The 20,910-nt window shown below is 36.4% G+C and overlaps 1 protein-coding gene across 1 annotated transcript; it reads right to left on the bottom strand.

Annotated features, from left to right (window-relative positions):
- Window positions 1–13,154: 13,154 nt before the first annotated feature.
- LOC126975403 (sorting nexin-16) lies at window positions 13,155–20,236 on the bottom strand. Its single transcript, XM_050823294.1, has one exon. The coding sequence runs from the start codon at window positions 20,224–20,226 to the stop codon at window positions 19,396–19,398; it is 831 nt and encodes a 276-aa protein (XP_050679251.1). The 5' UTR covers window positions 20,227–20,236; the 3' UTR covers window positions 13,155–19,395.
- Window positions 20,237–20,910: the final 674 nt, after the last annotated feature.

Genomic DNA, 20,910 nt, shown 5'->3' with positions numbered 1-20,910 from the left:
CGGACGATCAGTTAACTATTGGGATATATATTAGTAATATATCTAATTGAGTTACCCAAATTTTAAGCACAGCTGGTAGAAAATTTCGTTCTAACTCAAATACTCTAGTTGATTTGAATAATATATCTGAAAACAAAAATTTATCAGATATAAATATAGCCTATACGTAACCATACCATAACCTCTCGTGCCTCCAGAATTTATCACTGAAAGATGGGAAATAAATACATAAAAAATAAACCAAAGATTTGGGTGCCTCGGCGAAGTAAAAGATTTTTAACGTATACGACGAAAAACTGCTCAAATGAAAGTTCCATTGCAGAATTGAACGTTAACGGAGAAAGACACAGAACAAATAATGTTTGCGTAAGTTGGCACTCTCCACTAAACAAAATAATTAACCAAAATTATTTGACGTTATGTATATGTTTCTTCAAAGAGGACGTTCAAAAAAGGCCAAGGAAAAAGAGACAAATTGAAAAAGATAAATTAATACGCAAACAAAATTTTTAATAATTATACATCTTTAGGCCATTTTATGGAACTACTACGTTAATTAATATACCTAAGTACAAAAGTTATACATCTTTGCCTATTTTGACAGATTGTACTTATCACACCACTAACGTAAAGATATAAATTGTGTAGTTAAACCCGTGGTGTGAAGACGAGGGAAAAAACAATTACCGGTCTTATGAACGGTTATGAATGATTGTTCACTCGTTATCTAAACTATCGAGAATGCCGAGATCCAGAGAATAGAAATTGACACATCAATCATAGCACTGACCAACAATGTGTAGTAAAGAAACCCTTGCTGTGATGACGAGGAAAAAAATACTCGTAGTCACACTGGTGTGACCTTAAAAAAGTTCGAAAGTGTTATCACCGAATCCTTTTTTAGATGAATTTGGAGTAATGAGAGTTGGAGGCACAATTGAAAATTCTAGCTGGTTTGGCGAATATTCACCTTTAATCGCCGACTATTATAATATTACCGATATATATACCTATGCGACAGTTAATCTAGTCTAGCCTGCGAGCGAATTTGCTGTCGCAAATCAGATTCAGTTGGACGCAACACTCGCCGTTTATCGAATGTATGCTTGCGACACCAGCAGCCCGATGTGAATTCCGAGCCGCACACGCTCATGCTGAGTGTCGATTTCGGTTTTCGACTTATTTTGAAAATCATCTCCATTACGGAGCTCATTCCTATTCCGCAGCAGCCTAGATAATATTGTGTATAATTTGACTGTATATTCGGGACACTGGTGGCCACCAAAGACGACGGACAACGGGAACTTCTGCCGTACGAGCGACCCAACGCAGTCTGGTAAGCGATTTACAAATTTCTCGTGGGTTTGGATGTTGAATGACCCCGGGACTTTCCCATAGGCTATCTATAGACAAAATTGGACTTTTACGCATCCACGAGGTAAGTCGTATAAAGGTTGTAACCCCGCCAGTGGATTACGGCTATTTACACGACTGAGACTCCACTAGCTTTATTTACGATAAAAACATCGTATAGTTTTAGTTTCAAAACATCGCTTGTCGACAAAGACGTCTTTCACATTCAGGTCAGCAACTCATATTAGCTACAGTTAGAGAAACTTATTGAGTTGTTAATGGAAGAAATCTTGCAAAAGGTATTCCACATAAATGAATAGTTTGTAGACGTATAGGTAGTAAATCCATAGAAACCATCATGGGAAATCTGCCAAAGCAACGCTTAACACCTGGTATAATCTTTGAGACGACGGGCGTTGATATCGCAGGGGCGCTTATATCTCTGACAGGAAAGGTCTTGGTTGTAAGATATGTAAGTGTTATTTGTATATTTTCGTATGTTTGCAACCAAAGACCTAAAAAGACCTTTAAAAGCTGTCAGTGATTTGATTGCTGCACAATTTTTATTTTCGATAAGGGAAATAATTCTGTGGGATCTAAAAATGAATTACATAGATTAATTTTCTCTAATCAAGATTCGATAATGCAGTTCGGTTCTGATTAAGGTATAACATTTTGCTTTTCCTCATCATATGCACCGCATTTCAGGGGCTTGTGGGAGGCCGGCGTCAAATCAGCGAAATTCCACCCAAAAAGAATATTGGGAGATAGACACTTGACATTTGAAGAATTGGCAACCTTTTTCAGTCAAACAGAAACCATTCTCAATTCGTGTCCGTTATGTCCTTTATCTTCGAGCCCTCTCACCCAAGGCATTTTTAATTAGACGGCCACTAACCGGAATACCATCGGAGAAGCTGACAGATAACAAACTAAATAGATTGAATAGATATCAACAATTGGAGCAAATGAAGCAACATTTTTGGAATCGTTGGAGTATGAATATGTGTCAGAACTTCAATAACGCACGAAATGGCGGCAGAGATAGTCTCCATTAAAAATAGGTGACATGGTAGTATTATCTACAGAAGAATGTTGATTATCATCGGCAATTTTTAATTATTAATTTTTATTTTTATAAAATTTTTAAGTAACATACGTTGTATTGGGTATACACCTTTTAATAAAGACTATTATTATTATAATAATGTGATACCTTTGTTTTTGTAAACATTCAATGCATACATTTTGTTTAATTGTAATGTAATATTAGACGTGTCGTAATGTTGTTAAGGCTTACCATAAGCGATACTTTAGTTTGTTTGTATAACTTCATCATTTTCAAAAGAGGGAAATTGTGTAGGGACACCCTGCTACAATTGTAAAACGTAATCATCAGCATAAACGACTCCCCCTCTCTCTTGACGAACGCTAGTGATAACTTCAGTGACAATTTATTGTTCGTTATATAGACTTTTATTGCTCCTTGTCTAAATATAACTTCTCAACCTTCTTACCTTCTTGTCCTCCTACTTGCCTGTAAGCTCCATGTAATAAGGTAACTAGTTAATAATTTTGTATGTTTTCTTTGTTTAGTAAAGTATCTTTGTAAAGCTTTAGATTTAATTTGTAATGTTACAGGAGAATTTCGATATTATTGCACATTCAGAACGCTTGTATCACATGGATGAAAAGGGGTGTCGTATTACGGTCTACAAACAAAATTTAGTTTTGACTGAAAAAGAGAACACCAGAGTACATCTTGTTGCACCGGACCAAGTGTGTACATGCTGTGGGTAAATTATGTTGAACTACAAGGCGGTATACCACCTATGATTATTTCTAAGCGAATTAGGTACTGATCAGAATTAGGATGAAATTTGCCACCTGGAATAAAAGAAAGCATGGCAACCCAAGGCACCATGACCAGTTGCTTGTTCGTAGAGTTCAACTAACATTTTGCTCAATACCCGATAATTCTCTGCTTATCTTTGATGGTGCAAAATGTCATTTAACATATGAGACTCTATAAGAAAAATATAATAGTATTATATTTCTTACCCTCTAACACTATGCCCAAACTACAACCTTAAGATAATTATTAGTTAATCGGTCCATCAAACATCAATGGCATGAAAGTGTTGAAATACCTGTGCAATTCTCTGGAGCAGGGGTCGGCAACGCTGTGTTTTTTTGATGCAGCCTTTATAATTATTGGAAATGCTGCTAAACGCATGAAGTGATGGGTAATAATCGACTGGCTCCCCGCGGGGCACAGTTCCTCCAAATACTTAAATCCGTAAGAAACGTGACGGCGAATTGAAGACAAATTTAACCAAACAAATAAAGAGTTTTCAACAGGCCAATAATTCAACATCGAAAAGTACAACTATTGCATCTTAAAAACTCATTCTTATGTTTAAAGAAAAAGCCTTTTGTAGACGGAGAAAAATAAAGGATACCTTCTTAACAGCTGCTGATTCTGATATCCAGTATGTTAAAAACAAAACTGAAATTATTGCAGGGGTAAGAGTATCAGAACGACCTATGCGGCCGAAATTCAAATAAAAAAAACGACTACGGGGCGGGGGGTATGGGATGCGGGACATATTAGAGAACAATACCTAACCCTCGTTCTACCGTGCATGACGCGCTTCCATGTGCAGTCGCAATTTGATCGTCTTGCATGGTGGGGCGTTCCTTTTTTAGTAGTTTTTAAAGACTTTCACAGTGAATATTTATTATTTTGGAAGGAAAAAATTATGGAGCCTGACAACGCAGGTCTACTACTTTAAATATAATTTGGATAATTTTGTAATTGGAAAGATTGTATGTATGTATGTATGGAATAATTATTAGCTATAATTTGTCAAATTTGACCCGTAAATACTTGTTCGACCGCATGCAGAGTTTTAATTCGTCAAATTTGGAAGAAAAGCTGAAAATCTTGAATAAAGAACATCTATCATGCGGAGGGTACTCAGAAGAGCAGATTAAGGTCTTTAAATCCACCTTTTCTCCCTTTAAAAGCCAATTAAAACAAATGTGGTCACAGGCACGAAATCCACAAGCCACTTACACGGTGCGACTGGAATGAAAAGAAACTGGAAATTCAAGCTAAATTTCGAAGTGAAACTGATTTGATAGTAGATATGCCAAAGACAAATTTCGGCAACACTAATAACGGAAAGACGAGCAGAAGATTTTTTGAAGATCCTCAGTTAGCTCCTGATATAACAGGCATTAGTCATGAACGAATGAAACGATCGAAAGTCATACTAGAAACGATTTCGTGTGGACATATAATCGATCTTGAAAACTACGACAAACATGCACTAGATACTGCTTGCTTATATGCAGATCTATATACCCTTGGCACCCTATGACACCAACAATGCACAAAATTCTTATCTATGTTGCGGTGCAGTTATAATAAAAAATGCATGGTTACCCATTGGGCAGCTATCCAAAGAGGCCACGGAAGCGCATAATAAGTATTTTAGGTTATACCGCCAAGACTACGCTTGAAAATTTTCTAGAGAAAACTACAACAGAGAAATTTTTATCCGTCTTCTTTTGAAATCGGACCCTCTGTTAAGTAGCATGAGAAGTTTAAAAAGTAGAAATCTTAATTCTTTCTTGTCAGAAATATTTACTTCGCTTATGCCTGCGAATCCGAATGAACCTGGTCATTCTTCAGAAAGCGAAGTCGAAGTCTTTGTCTGCAAAATTATAGATTACTTGATTTAATATTACAACCTTTGTTTCATTTACTTATATAAGTTATTATAGTATTTTTTCTAAGGACCAATATCGAACCTAATATAATTATGGCCGCGTAGATGGGTATTTGAAACCCGTATGTGCATCATCAGGCAGAATCGGGAATCGAAGAGAATCGGAAGAGAAGAACTTATCGTCACTGGTTTGAAATCGGAGTTGGAAAGCGATATTTTTTTGTTATCTACTCGATGCTCACACATTTCCGACTTGTATTATTACGGTCGCAACTTCGTAGGTGTAATGATCGACTTTTCAAATTTCTTAAAGAGTTGTAGTGAAAATAGTATAGAATTCGCAAAATATTTAGTTAACTTTATTCCCCCTTCTTCTCCGCATTTTGGTGGCCTTTGGGAGTCTGGAATAAAGTCCAGTAAATACTATCTTCGTCGTGTGATAGGTAACGCATCGTTACCTTCGAAGAATATAGAAGAGTAGGGGAGAGCGGGGCTGAAATTGCCGGGGGTAAATTGTGCCGACGCGAATATCTCGAAAACAGAAAGAGATAGATATACGATCCTGTTGTGTCGCGTAATACCTAACAGTAACACGCGCCTGCCATTTTAGTTGCGTCAGCGATGCGGACCGAGTGGCGGTGTATGTGAGGGTCCTCCAACGCTACGTAAGTAAATATTTTCGTTTCGATACTTTTGTTCGCAAGCTAGCATTTTTCGTGCGTTTAGTAAAATATTTGGAATTTATCCTAGTTTGTTATGCAATGTAATTTTAATTCTTTGAGCATAGTTTTTTTTATATGTGAGACAAAATATCACACTCTGATAACATACACACATCTCACATCCAACCTGGTCGACAAATTTTCTGAAGAGGAACTCTACACTTTCTATAAGGACACCCGAAGCTACCAGTGCAGGATGCGCGAGCTCATTCAACCGACATAATGTGAATCAATTTTTCGCGAAACTTGGCGACTTGATTACAAATCATAATCTTACTCCTTCAAGTATTTGGAGTTTGGAGGAGACTGGTGTCCAAACTGTGCTGAAACCGAAGAAAATTTTGGCTGAAAAAGGAACAAAGCAAGTAGGAGCAATTGTTTCAACAGAGCGTGGAACTTTGGTCACTGTTGAACTAGCTGTAGGTGCTCTGGGAAACTCGATTCCACCGATGTTTCACATTCACCATTTCCACATTTGAAATATTTCCACGTTTTATATATAGACCTTGTTATCCGTGACGGTCCTCCTGAGTGTATTGGGGCTGGTAATAAATCCGGTTTATGGATCATTTCATAAAACACACTAAGTTTAGTCCTGAAGAGCCATTGCTATTACTCCTAGCAAATAATTCATCTCACATTGATATTGGTGTGATTGAAAAGGCCAAGAAAAATTCTGTCATATTATTATCGTTCCCACCACATTTCACCCACCGACTGCCACCCCTGGATATTGGTGTCAATGGCTCTTTTAAAACATACTGCTCTAATGCTCAAAATTTATGAAATACCAGGTAAAGTAAAATAGGCTTTTCCTGTGGCAGTAACACCTATCAATATATGCAACGCATTATAAACGGTGGCATTTGGCCCTATGATTCAAACGTATTTACAGACGAAGATTATGTACCATCTTTCGTCACTGATCGTCCGATGCCAGAAAATCGACTCTCAAAAGGTACAGACAACTTGCCTGTCCCTCCAAACAATCGAGAAAGGACTCCTGAATATCATGATGAGTCAAATTACGTGGGCAGCAATGTTGAGATTGAGACTAGTCCATCAATACTACAACATGTTCCTGCGCAAAGCGACTGCAGCGTTGACTGTACAAGTGAACCATCGGGCAATCAAGGACAAGAGACACGTCAGTGCTCTCAGGAGCCTATTCCTTGCAGCAGCTTCCAGGTTCTTCAATCAGCTGATACCAAGACAGGAGATGTAATATACAGCAATTTTCTCACCAGAGCTAATAAGACCACTGCCTAAAGCACTTCCCCGATTAATTGGACATAATAAAGGACGTAAAAGAATGACAGCTGTTCTTACGGATAGTCCAAAGAAAAATGCTTTGGCTGAAGAACAGGCTAATAAAGAGAAAAAGAAAGAAAGTGAAACTAAATTAAAAGTTAAGGGAAAAGGGAAGGGAAAAGGCAAAGGAAAAGGCAAGGAAAAAAGGTAAACAAACAAAAAAGCCGACTAAGAACCCCGCTAAAAGAAGAGTTTTGCAAGATGACGACAGTTCTGATGACGAACAAGAATGGTATTGTATCATATGTTGTGATGCCTATTCTAACTCTGCCACTAGAGAAAATTGGATTGAATGCAGAGAATGTAAGAATTGGGCCAATTTGCAATGTATCGAAGATGAAGAAAGCTTAGCATTTGTAAGTCCTAATTGCTATTGTGATCAGTCATTTTAGAATAACTAGTTTTTATATATTTTTTGATTTCTTAAAATGACTGACTAATAAGATAATAACTCTGGAAAGAATTATTTAAGAGAAATCTTTATTATTTTTTGTAATTATTGTCCTTAGAGACTGATATTTTTAATAATTGATCTTATTCGATAAAAATAAGTACAAACTATTGATTAAAAATATGATGTTATGTTTGAAAGAATTACATATGTAAAGGTAATTTGTTTTTTTTATTATAAGTAATAATACTTTGTAACGTAAACAAATAAATTTTAAAAACTGTTAATTTATAGTAAAAAGTATAACGAATAAATGTATTATTATAAAGTTGATGTCTTTTAAATTCTAAATTAATTTTCATTCATGTAAACCATCTAGCATTATCAACGGCACAATTTGCCCCAAAGTGGGCTCGGTAGTGCCTTACCGTATCAAAAAAATCACTTCTTCTTAAAACTATTAAAAATGTGCGAAATTAATAGGTAAATTCGTATAATAGACTAACTTTGGCTTAGGATGAACCACATTCAGACATAGTACTTGTTTTATCCGAATCATATAAGGATTTGTCAAAATCGGCACTTTCACACCCGCTCTCACCTACTTGCACAAATAGATGCAGATTATTGATTCCCAGCCTTTGTCTCCCCTGTCCGCGGATCCAGAGAATTTATCACCGCTCACTCCTGACCACTTCCTAATTGGCCGACCGCTGACTCCCCTCGCCACCGATGAACTACGCGATGTTCCTTCTAGTCGGCTCAGGCACTATCATAAGATAGAACAACTTCGGCAACATTTTTGGTGGCGGTGGAACAAAGAGTCTTCTCTCCTCCTCTCCGACAAGTCAACTCTTGCAAGTAAGGACGAAGTGGAGATCAAACAAGGACCAGCTGCTACCAAACACCCTGGTGGTAAATTAAGGACCTAGTAGCCTCCCACCTTTAAAAATGAACTTGGATCGTGTTCTACGCACTTTTTTCCCAGGAAAGGACGGTATATCCAGGGTAGCCGACATACAGGCATCATAAGGCGTGATCAGGTGCATATTCACGAAAATTTGTCCTCTATTCGAAGATGTAAACACTGGTACTGCGACGGAAGACCATTGAAAGGCACAGCTTCAAAGGCTGGCATATTACGAATTTACTCCATTTAATTAACCTGGAGACTTATCTAACGTCACCCTAACCGGCCATTGGTCTTTTGTATAATATTGTTCCCCCGCCCCCCTCTCCTAGAGCTTTGTAACATTTTGCTAACGAAATATACACACAACATTGCATTTAAAGTTAATGCATGTTTTACTCATAAATTCATTCAAAGTAGTATATCTCATCTGTTTTCCTAACCGCTTCTGAACAATATTAAAAAGTGCAAGTTTTTTTTTGTTTTCAACTCGATGCTCACACATTTCCGACACTGCACTGATTTAATGATTTTACCACAGAAGAAGAATTTCGTAAGTTGTTTCCGCTGAAAGGTCGCAACAAGATAAAAGGCACAAAATATTTACGATACATTTAAAAGATTTACAGAAGAAAATCAGATACCATTAAACAAGTTAGCTGCCCTAGGTACTAATGGTGCGCTTGCAATGAAAGGCAACAAAAATGGCTTCGTTGTGGTGCAGTGGTAGTGAGCAAATTAGGTTTCCTCAATTTACTCACTACCACGCAGGCGTAACCCAAATTTAACTCTGAGGAAACCCGAAAAGAACCTAGAAAAGGATTTAATAAAATATGAGCTCACTGCAGATCACATTTATAATTTCGATGAATCAGAGATATCCACAGTCTTGGGCACGCCAAAGGTGTTGGCTGAGTAAAACCAAAAACAAATTGGTCAGCATGTTTCGGCAGAAAGACCTCTTTCTGTTACATTCGCAGGGATTATCTCAGCAAGTGGTAACACAATTCCACCACTAATTATCTTTCCCAGGGTACATTTTAAAGACCACTTTAAAGACACAAGTGCTCCAGAAGGTAGCCTCGGAGTCGCTACTAAGAGTGGCTGGATAAATTCTAGTATATTTTGTGAGGTTCTGAAACATATACAAAACAAAACGGTCAATTCTAATAATAACCCTATTCTGCTCCTAGTCGACAACCATGAAAGCCATGTCACAATAGAAGCAGTGGACTATGGTCAAGTTCACTTGGCTTGGATCATCATATTGTATCTGTTGCACCTATTCCACAAGAATTAGTTGCTTCTGCGTCGGCCGATTTATCAGAAACACAATTTGAGTTGTCTGATGTTTCGACTTTTGCTGAAGTACATAACCCATCAAGTTCTCCACTACCTAGAAAACATAACATCGAAACTGATATACACAAAGCCAATGAACCATGGTATGCGCTTTCTGATGTAATGTACCAAATAGAAGAATTTCAGGAACAACAAAATATTCCGCCTCCCGTTCTCGGTGATATTTCGAATACTCACTAATCTCATATTCCTTTAATAAGCCCGTTGTCAAAAGCAACTCACATTCAGACACAACGAAAAAAAGCCAGCAAATCGGAAAAAATCACTAATAGTCCGTTTAAAAATATGTTAGAAGAGAAACAAAGAGAAGTCGACCGAAAATCTAAGAAAATAAGAAAACCAAAGATGAACATGAAAACGAAAACTAAGCCAAAGAAGAAAGATAATATTAAGACTAATACTAAAACTAAAGACAACAAGAATAAAACTTCAGAGCAAGAGTACTATTGTCTGTTGTATCAAGAAAAGTACGGAGATAATCTGAATCGTACGGAGATAATCTGAATGTAGTGAAAAATTAAGTTTCGGATGTGCGTACACTTTGTCGACGTTGCGTAAACTTAACCGAAGGCATGCGGAGACTTTACCGCCGATACGGGTAAGTGTCCGCATTTTCCTTGATGATTAAAAGTTTCAATGAAAATATCAAGCATTATTAGAATTTTAAAAAATATGTTTTGTTATTACTGACAAATGTTAATTAAGTTAGAATAAACGTAGTTTTTTTTTCATACAACATTTATTCAGGAATCAATTTACAAAAAATTGCGTACAAGCTGCCCCACATGACTCTACAGGATTGCAATGCGAGGAAAAAAAATGGTTACCATTTTTTTCCCCGACTATCTCGAAAGATCCCAACAGCCGTTTCTTATTCGGTGCGGAAGCACATTTCAGAACACATGATCGAAAAAGCTCTGTCAAGACTTCGTTGTGCTTTGTGCAAAAATATCCGTCATAAAAACTGTTTATTCGTTAGAGTGGCCTTCCATGATCCACCCACCTAACTGCTTTTTAAGTTGTATCTTGTGAAAGACTGTTTTCAAAATTAAAAATTATCAAAAACTATATAAGAGAGAAAAAACTTTACACAGTAGAGGCTGACACATTTCGAGGATTAGGATTCGTACTGCGGAACTCTCGAGACCTCCAAAGTCCATTCATAACACGTTTACTATATTTGGCCCTCGTCCGACACAAACTGGAAGCAAGCACCTATATCTGGGATCCTTACGAGAAAAAGTACGGACTATTATGAGAAAAAGAGCACAAGCCCTTCCTAAGATACCTGTACAAACGTTGCTATGGATATTATCCTTTCATGTAACCAACCAAATTTCTCTTAGGTTGTTAAGGTTTCAATTGTCTGGAGGTCAGGCGGACTTGCGACCAGCTAAAAATTATGTGTCAAATTTTACGAGAAGACGTTGATGCTACAGATCTTCATGAGCAATTGGGTCGTATACGTGTCTCTAAATTCAATAATATTCGCTCACTTTTCGTGATACCCGCTTCATCGCACCGTTACCCGAGCCATGGCACCTATATCGCGTTCATTGGCAGCTTGGACCAGAATGCTCAATGAGATCCATTCAATGATGGGTAGAATTCCCTAGTTTCTGAAATGCTAAGGTACGCAATTGAAATTGTATAATTAATTCAATTAATATTCCTTCTGGTTTGTAATTTTTCTTATTTGTGTTTCGTCTAATTATTGCAAGTGGCACTGCCGTGCTAATTGGACAATAAATAAATAAATAAGATCAACAATGCCCCAGCAAAGTGAAATTTTAGTCAGTTTGGATACTAAAAATTTCATAGAAGATTTAGCAAATTTAAAGGCAAGAAGAGTTAAATATTTGTAGATTAATATTTAAGTATAAAGTATAGATTTATAAATCAAGTGCAAAAAAGTACTTAATTAATGAAAGAGTGTTTTATCGTCGTTGTTTCCCTTTTCCCCTTCACAATGAGAAAACATTTCTTATCTTTTTGGAGTTTACTCCTTAAGAATCCATTTTCATATAAGGCGCCTGGTATGAGAAAAATATGGAGAGTAAAACCTACTCATCAATTGGGAAAGTAACATTTTGAATGCGCATCATTTCTCGCTCACCTTTCACTTTTCAGTTGGTGTGACGGTCTAGACCATATATTCTCAACGTGGGCGATAACGCCCCCTTGTGGGCGATAACGCCCCCTTGTGGGCGTTTGAGACTTTCAGGGAGGCAGTAGAAGACCCAGTGAAAATTAGGGGGCATCGAGTTTGCGCAGATGGGGCGTGGGTAGATTAAAAAATTCTCATTAGTTATGTCATAAATTCATGTCTTTTGAATGACAAAAAAAATATTCCTCAATATAACTAAGCCTGCGTTTTAATTGCTCCCATTGAAACATTCTTCTTTCATTCTTCATTATAAACTCAGAAATAGGATAGGGGTCATATTCCTATCTTACGATATATAATATCTTACGTTTAAATATAATCGTGGCAATAGCTGTTTTAAATTCGCGACAGATGGTAAGTAAAATTAAGATGGGGGGAAAAAACATATTCTGAAAGTGGGCGGTGAGCAAAATAAGGTTGAGAAACTATGGTCTGGACGCTATTTCCCTATATTAGTTGTATTGCAGTGATACGGATATATATGTATATATTATAACTATACAATCATTTTTAATTATTTATTTATCGCGTACGTTTAGTCATGAGCATGTCGGTGACGCGAACCCATAAGACTTTCCCCTACCAAAAACTGTCCAATACGGCTACAGAAGTTTTTACAATGAAATAAAAGTTTCACTTTAACAAGATAAGAATTGTTCTTGAATTAAAGTCACTTCCCTCAAAGCCTCGCCTAGTATCGGAATACTGGGTCTCGAAATCTCGAGCGATTTCCAATTTCGTGGTCATCTGGAAGGCAAAGCCAAATTGGCTTCAAAGAAACTGGGCGTCATTAATAGAGCACGGCAATACTTCAAGCCGGCCCACATACTAGCGCTCTACAAAGTCCGGCCACACATGGAGTATTGCTGTCATCTCTGGTCTGGCGCACCCCAGTATCAGCTCGATCCATTTGACCGCGTGCAACGCAGAGTAGCTCGAATTGTCGGGGACCCAGTGCTCTGTGAACGGCTGGATTACTTGGCGTTGCGTAGAGACGTCGCTTCATTGTGTGTCTTCTACCGTATTTATCACGGGGAGTGTTCCGAAGAGCTGTTTAACCTGATTCCTGCCGCCGAATTCCACCTTCGCACGACACGCCACAAGTGAGGATATCATCCTCACCATCTGGATGTGTGGCGGTCCTCAACAGTGCGATTTTCAAGGAGCTTTCTTCCAAAGCTGTGGAATGAGCTTCCTTGTGCGGTGTTTCCGGGACTATACGACATGGGTACCTTCAAAAAAAGCGCACACACCTTCCTTAAAGTACAAAACAGACTTAATTAAAAAATAACACATATCCATCGCAATTCATTATAATAAATTCACAAATACATATCATATTGTATTTTACACATTTATATCCCAAGAGAGCTGTAAATTTTTCATTTTGTCACAAATATATGAAATCATTAATATAATATAATTAGATGTATATTATAAATTGAATAAGGCACAGTATGTTGTACCATATTTTATCACAACACTATTTTATTAATATGAATCAATGTTATTACATTTTACATGTAATAAATGATTATCTATAGTTTTAACTCCGCTAAGTTTAACAAAATCTCTTCGAAACATGTTATGCCATAATAATAAATTGATTTATTTAAGTCGCCTTTACTCACGATTCATCGGTGTTGAAATCGCTTGGAAACCATTGCATTAGACCCATAGTACCGATGATTAAATTGAGGTGATTGTTAGTCAATTTACACAAAACCTACCAACTGCCTGCAACTCTCGGTGTTACCGCTGGTGCACCCCGCGCCCCGCGCCCTGTCGAGCCACGTACTACGAGCGCAAGTCCGTAGTGCGAGATGGGGCGTGACCGCGCACTCACCGATCGTGGAATCGTAAGTAAAGTCGATTTTAATTAATAAAATCATTAGGAATTGTTGACACCCAAATAGCTAGGGTGTGTAAAACTAGAGATCATCATTTATAACATTAACAACAAAGAAATGTATATGAATTGTAAAATATATTTATATTTAAGTGAGAAAGGAATCTTAAATGGCGGCTTGTACCCATAACGAGGATTAATTCGATATCTTTTTATTTTAAATTATTAAAATCCATCAAGAAATGACGTTCTGAAGAGGTAATAATATCAGCTGAGGACTTTATTAGATTTAAGAATCCTACATCAATATTTATATATATACTACACACGGTCACATCTTCTCTGGTACTCGCTGGAACGTGAAAGCCCCTCCCGTTCCCCTGTCACCCCCTCGCGCTCGTCCCCTTGAGTCAGTACGGTTTGCATATTCATTACCGTTAGGTACATGTCGTGATATTTTCGTGCTGTCACTGCTTTGAAGTTTTCATTGTTATGTTGTGACTTTTGTACTATTATAGTTTAAATTGTTTTTATTTAACTTTGTACTTAACCTAGGTGCTTTCGTTTATTTTTCATCATTACATATAATAATACTACTCCTTTACATGCTGCTGTTTTGCACTACTGCTTGTTTTGCACACCGTAACAAAGCTATGGTCCAGAGATAATGCAACCGGATTGTAGAAAAAAAACGTTTGTGTGAGAAAGGTTACTATAGCATGTACGATTTTTCTTAATGACACCACAGACTGAGAATGAAGCGAACACCCTCAGGCACTTTAATTATAAATGTTTATTGTACATTATCACATTGTAATCCATATTTTATAAAAAAAAAAACCCGCTGAGTTTCATGCGCCCGTTCTTCTCAGGTCTGAGGCAGTCTATTTAGAATGGGTGGTAGTTTTTGACGTTCAATAACTGATTTTGAATAAAAAATATTTGTATTTGTACTAATATGAAGCGGATGCGACAAAATCAGTGTTATAGGGACAAATGCTGCTCTGACAAAAAATTATGAGTAAAAAATCAAGAATCATGGAGGTTTCATTTTCCACAATTTCCCGCCATTTAAGATTCTTTTCTCTAATGACTCGGCTTACTTATTTTTTTTAAAACGGTACAGAAATCAACATCCTAACCTACTATTGCTTTGCACTTTTTTCAATAATCGGACGTAATACCAGAAACACGTTCCAAACCACAATCATGTCGAAATTGAGTAAAGAACGCAAAACTGATCACGTGATTCATATAAACGGACTGACAAAAAATGGCAGCCCTACTATCACTCTAACTCGTGACATCATGACCTAGTAGCCCAACTCACATGTATACACTAATATTCATTAAACTTTAAACACGAATTCCTTGAAATGTTATGTTTGTGGCTTGGAACGTTTTTCAGAATCTATGTCCAATTACATTACTATTTAATAAGATATACTACAAACGAGGTTTTTTTATACAGGATGGCCGAGAAGTTGACGTCCAAAGCTAAAATTTGAAATCTAAAATGAGTATCCGAATCACCCCTATGTATGTTCTACGATTTTGCGTAGTTTAGGAGATAATATTTTTTTCCCCTTTTATCCGCATTTCTCACCTAATTGTGGTTTAGGACTTTTTTCTAATTTTTTTGAACACTTTTAGTTAATTTTATTGTTGATAATTATTAACTACAGTTGCAATAACCACATAAGAAACTATGAATAGTTTAGACAATGCGGAACTAGTTTAGAATTGAGTCGTAAGTTCAAGATAACTGCTCCAGCTGAATTCATGAAAATGTTCAAGCAAACAAAAAAAAAATGGGGAGCCTATGGCTTCTAACTATTATTAAAAACTTCCCAGAACATTGGCCAATAAAATGAGCCAAATTCAAATTTTGGCTTCGGACGTCAACTTCTCGGCCATCCTGTATACTTATTTATATTAACTTATCACATTTATAATGCTTTTATATCAGCACCGATATGTTATGTTGGTCATGACAAAATGGCGTCCAGTTAGCTTAGAAATTTCATTATCATTAGAAATATGTTGTGCGCACAAATCTATGCTATGTTATTTGATATACTTAAATATCATAAATACTTCAAAGTGCGTTCAAGAACCGCACACTATCGGCCCTTCCCAATATACTATCTACAGATAGAGATACATTACTACCTTCTACTGTCAGTAATTTGCTGTCAATAATCTGAAGCTGTCCCAATATACCCGATAAGTCATTCTTATCGCCTTATATTCGCACGCGTGAATTGCAATTTCCATACAAACTTTATATCGCTGGTAAGCTATACGTCGTCCAATTGACAGACAGCGTGCACGGACAAGGTGAGTTACCGTCGATAAGTTTATTGGGACAGAAACGTCAACGATAGTTACGATTTTTATCTCAAGTAAGAGATAGACTGAATATTGGGAACGGCCTTATGACCACCATAAAGATAAGCAGCAATGTAAAATATATATACAGTTTAGATTCGATTCGGTCAATGGCAGTAGACACACGACTAAGGGGAAAAATGTGCTTAAATTATCTTTAAGCACACTTTTACCGTTCCGATATCAGGCTGGGTATGATTTGTCTATGTGTATAGAACGTCATTGTTTATTTCATTCAAATTTTGAACATTCTGAAAAACAAAAAGAAAATGATTTGACCTCTATTCTATTATCAGTCGAGATCACGTTTAGTTTGAAATGAAATGTCAGTTTGAATACAAATTTGACAAATGCAACTATGGTGTTGGGTTGCGATAATAGTATGAGTGTTTTAATACCTAATTATCAACAGTTGCATACAAGACTTTATCTACACCCATGATATGAATCCTATATAAAAGATTCTGAAACAGTTAGCTTACTGCTAACATTAAAAAAGCCACGCCTAGTAACCATAATATAATCCAAAGGAGTGTTATTATGAAAACGGATGATGCAATGTTGTACTCAATTTCATTACAACACTCGTTTGGATGATGTAATGGTTATTAGGACATTGGGTGTTTTAATGTTGGCAGTGAGCAATAGGATTTAAATCATGGATGTAGATAAAGTATCGAAAAATATGATTGGTTGCGGCCGACTCTAGTTTGTCTCTGAATTAAAAAAAAACTATGACAGCTGCGAGAAATCATTTCATTACTGCCTTAGATTCACCGGAACGGTTATAATTTATAGTGGTCATAATGCATCATGGAGGCTTATGATATGCGAGTAGATAATAGAAGTGTGAAAACAGGAAATCATTATGTCATTTGTAACAATGAAATAATATTAGAATACAAAGTAATGACCAATAAATCCAGCTAAAGAAAAATCAATTAAAATTATTTGGTAAAAAATTATTAACTAATGAACTCCTTTCAAATGAGGTACACACAGATTGAACCTTATTCGAGACCGAGGGAGAGAATTTACTTTTACGTTTTAAAAGAATCAAAAATTTTAAATGAAATCTGTACCTCACTGAAATTTCAATTCTTATATATCTAATCTAAAGACTATAAAATCAATATATAAAATATGAATGATAAATGCAGATCTTAACACTAAAAAAAATATTGTATTTTAGAAATACTAGAAATAAAACTATATATTGTTATAATAAAGTTATTGTCGCGTTGTCATTTTGACCGTACCCGGCTGTCCTTACCGCTATCTCTTTCATATTATAACTAGAAGCAAAACCCGGCGTTAAATTACATCGGATGTTTAATGGTATAAGAAATATTCAAGGATCCATTTTCTAAAGTAGATAGATATCATAGATATTTTTTACAGTTTCAGCGCATTTTGGAACTTCCCAGATCATTTCAGAAATATTAAAAATTTGCTAGACCGTTTGGCATCAATTTCTAAATCATTCCAGAAAGTCTTAGAACATTCTAGATCATTCCAGAAACTTTCTAGATTCTTCACATAAGTTGCACATATTCTGGAACTTTCTAGATCATTCCCGAGATTTTCAGCAATTTACAGTTTAAGTATTTGAACTGTGACCGTTTTTATCCTGAACAAATGAAATAATAATAGTATTATTAGCTACCCTAACACTCACTCAACATTAGTAGGCACAATAAGTAATAGAGCGTATATAACAGAAACACGTAACGCGTAACACAGCGTCTCCTTCAAACTTATACCTCGGTCACAAAGAATGTGACCTTCGCGGTGACATACTTATGTATGCACGCAAGAAGTTATACTTCTTTGGCGTAAAAAAACAAATCCTTAAAATTATTTTTTCGTCGTGCTATTCTACGTTTGTAGAAAGAACAATATTGTAAAAATCGTGAAATGAATAAATGAATATTACCGAATACGGCTGTATTGGCTTGAACCATTTGCCTGTCCTAATAATAGACGAAGAAACCAAAAAATTACGAATTACGCAAACGTCAGAAAATTTTAGGAACCAACTTCAACCTGTGTTACAGAGATGCGCGCGCATCTTAGAATTTCACTCTCATCATTTTTTCATAACGCGCCTAAATAACTTCAAAATCTGTTTTTTTCCCATGTTTGCGGGGTAAATAAGTTTCAATAAGTGAACACTAAATAAAGTTTTGATAAAAAACAGTGTAAGAACAGTCGGACGGAACCTAACATCAGTACATATTAAGTAATATTAAATTAACAATGTAAATCTGTTGTTTTCTATAATATATAGGGTTGCATGTAAAACACGTTACCAACATACCCCCTTATTCATAATGGTCCACTAACTTTAAACAGCCGCTTAGGAGTGTTTTTTCTCATACTGACTTAGGTCAATAGAAGACAGAGTGAGAATTAGCAATGCTTTAAGTTAGCAGACTATTATGAATAAGGAGGATAGTATTTTCTTTCATTTACGCGAGCGTTACACATAACACCTTTATATAACACCTTTTAAAGGATTAAAACGCGTGTAGTTTTTACAGTGTTCGATTTTGGTGAAAGTTACCCCGACGTTTCGAATCCTTTCCAAATCACGTTTACATGGGACATCTAATGTAAAACACTAATAAAAATTACTCATACTTTAAAAAATGTTTTTCCTAATACTAACCTCAAATTAGACACCATAAATCATCCATGTATTAAATACAGCTGACTCAGACTGTCACCTTGATCAGAATGGTAGCAGTACACAGCAACATTTTCTCCTGACAGCTATTTGTATTTACACACAACCCTGTATTAAATATAAATATTTATCGACACCCATACTTTAAATCCTCTACTAAAGATTCTACAACAGTTAGCTTATTGCCAACAATAAAACACCCAATGTCCTAATTACCATTACATCATCCAAACGAGTGTTGTAATGAAATTCAGTACAACATTACATCATCCACTTTCATTACAACACTCGTTTGGATGATGTAATGGTTACTAGAACTGGTATTTTTAATGTTAGCAGTAAGCTCTTTCAGAATCTTTTATAAAGGATTCATATGATGGGTGTAGATAAAGTATTGCATGCAACTGTTGATAATTAGGTATTAAAACACTCATGTGATACTATTATAAAACCACATTCGTGTTTTAATACCCCTTATTACACAACAGTTGCATAAATAACTATTGTACATCATTATGTTTGGCTTGAACAATTGGGGCAAACCTTTATCCGCTCCTCCAATTGCAGAAGACGGTTCTGCAAATGCATTATGGTGGCATCCTTTTGTTTCAACTGTATCTTCAGAGTTGTTATAGAGTCTTCTAAAGCTCCATAAACAGCCTGGACCTCCGGTTGATAAGTGAACACTTGTGGTGGTTCATCCATGCAAAAGAAATCCCTCACTACTGGATGATCTGGCAATTTACTCACCACACTGTTAACAAAAACCTGCAAGCCTTGAACCCTGTCTTCCAGGAATGCTGGCTCAAAGTTATCCCGGAACCACCGCTTTCCAGGCAACGGTAAAACCAAATTAGGCTGTTCATTCTTAATCCGATTGTAAAGCCTTACAAAATCGGTATATCGTCTGAAAACTAGCCATGACTGATCGCGTTTGTCATCCTCAACCTTCAACTTGTATATTGTAAAGCGGGCTCTTTCTTCCATGACCTCATACCCTACTATCGGTATTCTGAAAGACTCAAACTTTTTTATCTCATTACTGTGAAGACTTAGGTCTATATTGCTTATACTGTTGATACTGTTCTGGTTGTATTCTCTTAATGAATCATTAATATTGTTCAAAGATTTGTAATGATGCCTCTGTGGAAGGCTTGAGTTTTGGTTGTCGGTTTCATTGTCCGATGAAAAATCTTTATACCGTTTTTTATTATAATTGTTGTATTTAACAACTCTGCCAGTTTGATTCTCATCACTAGAAGTAGATGAGATCTCATTGTTCATACCATCTCTCTGTATGTGGTTTTTTATATTTATTGCTTCTATATTTTGTACTGTGGCCATTTTGTACTACAAAATTCTGTAAAAAAGACAATATTTCAGTTAAAGGTAAATTAAAAGATAACATAATGGGGATTTCTGTTCAATGCCACATTCAAACGCAGAGTTAGATAGGTTACTCACTCAAATGAATTTAGTAATAAATAACCAGTGGGAGGCTCCTTTGCACAGGATCCCGGCCCGGGTACCGCAAGTGTGCCTATTTCTGCCGTGAAGCAGTAATGTGTAAACATTACTGTGTTTCAGCTTGAAGGCCGCCGTAGCTAGTGAAATTACTGGGCAAATGAGACTTAACATCTTATGACTCCAGGTGACAAGCGGAATTGTAGTGCCGCTCAGAATTTTTGGGGTTTTCAATAATCCTGAACGGCACTGCATTGTAATGGGCAGGGCGTATCAATTACCATCAACTGAATCTCCTGCTCGTCTTGTCCCTTATTAAAAAAAAAAAGAAACCGAATGAGTTTGATAACTCTGATGTCAATCTCTACATTAGAGACTCCCTCAGGAAAAGTGGTAAATGCTGTGGTATGGTAATAATAATAATCCAATAACTGTGTTTTGCGTAAAGGGTATGTTCGGCACAAAATGCGCGTGTATACAGACCCGATCCTACAAGTAAACGTTATAAATAATATATAAACTAGTATATTAGAAATGACATCAAAGAGAATTCTAAAGGAATCA

The sequence above is a fragment of the Leptidea sinapis genome, chromosome 2, assembly GCF_905404315.1.
Source record: "Leptidea sinapis chromosome 2, ilLepSina1.1, whole genome shotgun sequence".
In the NCBI taxonomy this organism is placed as follows: Eukaryota; Metazoa; Arthropoda; class Insecta; order Lepidoptera; family Pieridae; genus Leptidea; species Leptidea sinapis.
Note: the sequence above shows the minus strand (reverse complement) of the source record. Positions and strands in the feature narration are given on the sequence as shown.

What these genes read in the sequence shown, in the direction of transcription:
- LOC126975403 (XM_050823294.1), bottom strand. Translation starts at nt 20,226, where the DNA reads ATGGCCACAGTACAAAATATAGAAGCAATAAATATAAAAAACCACATA.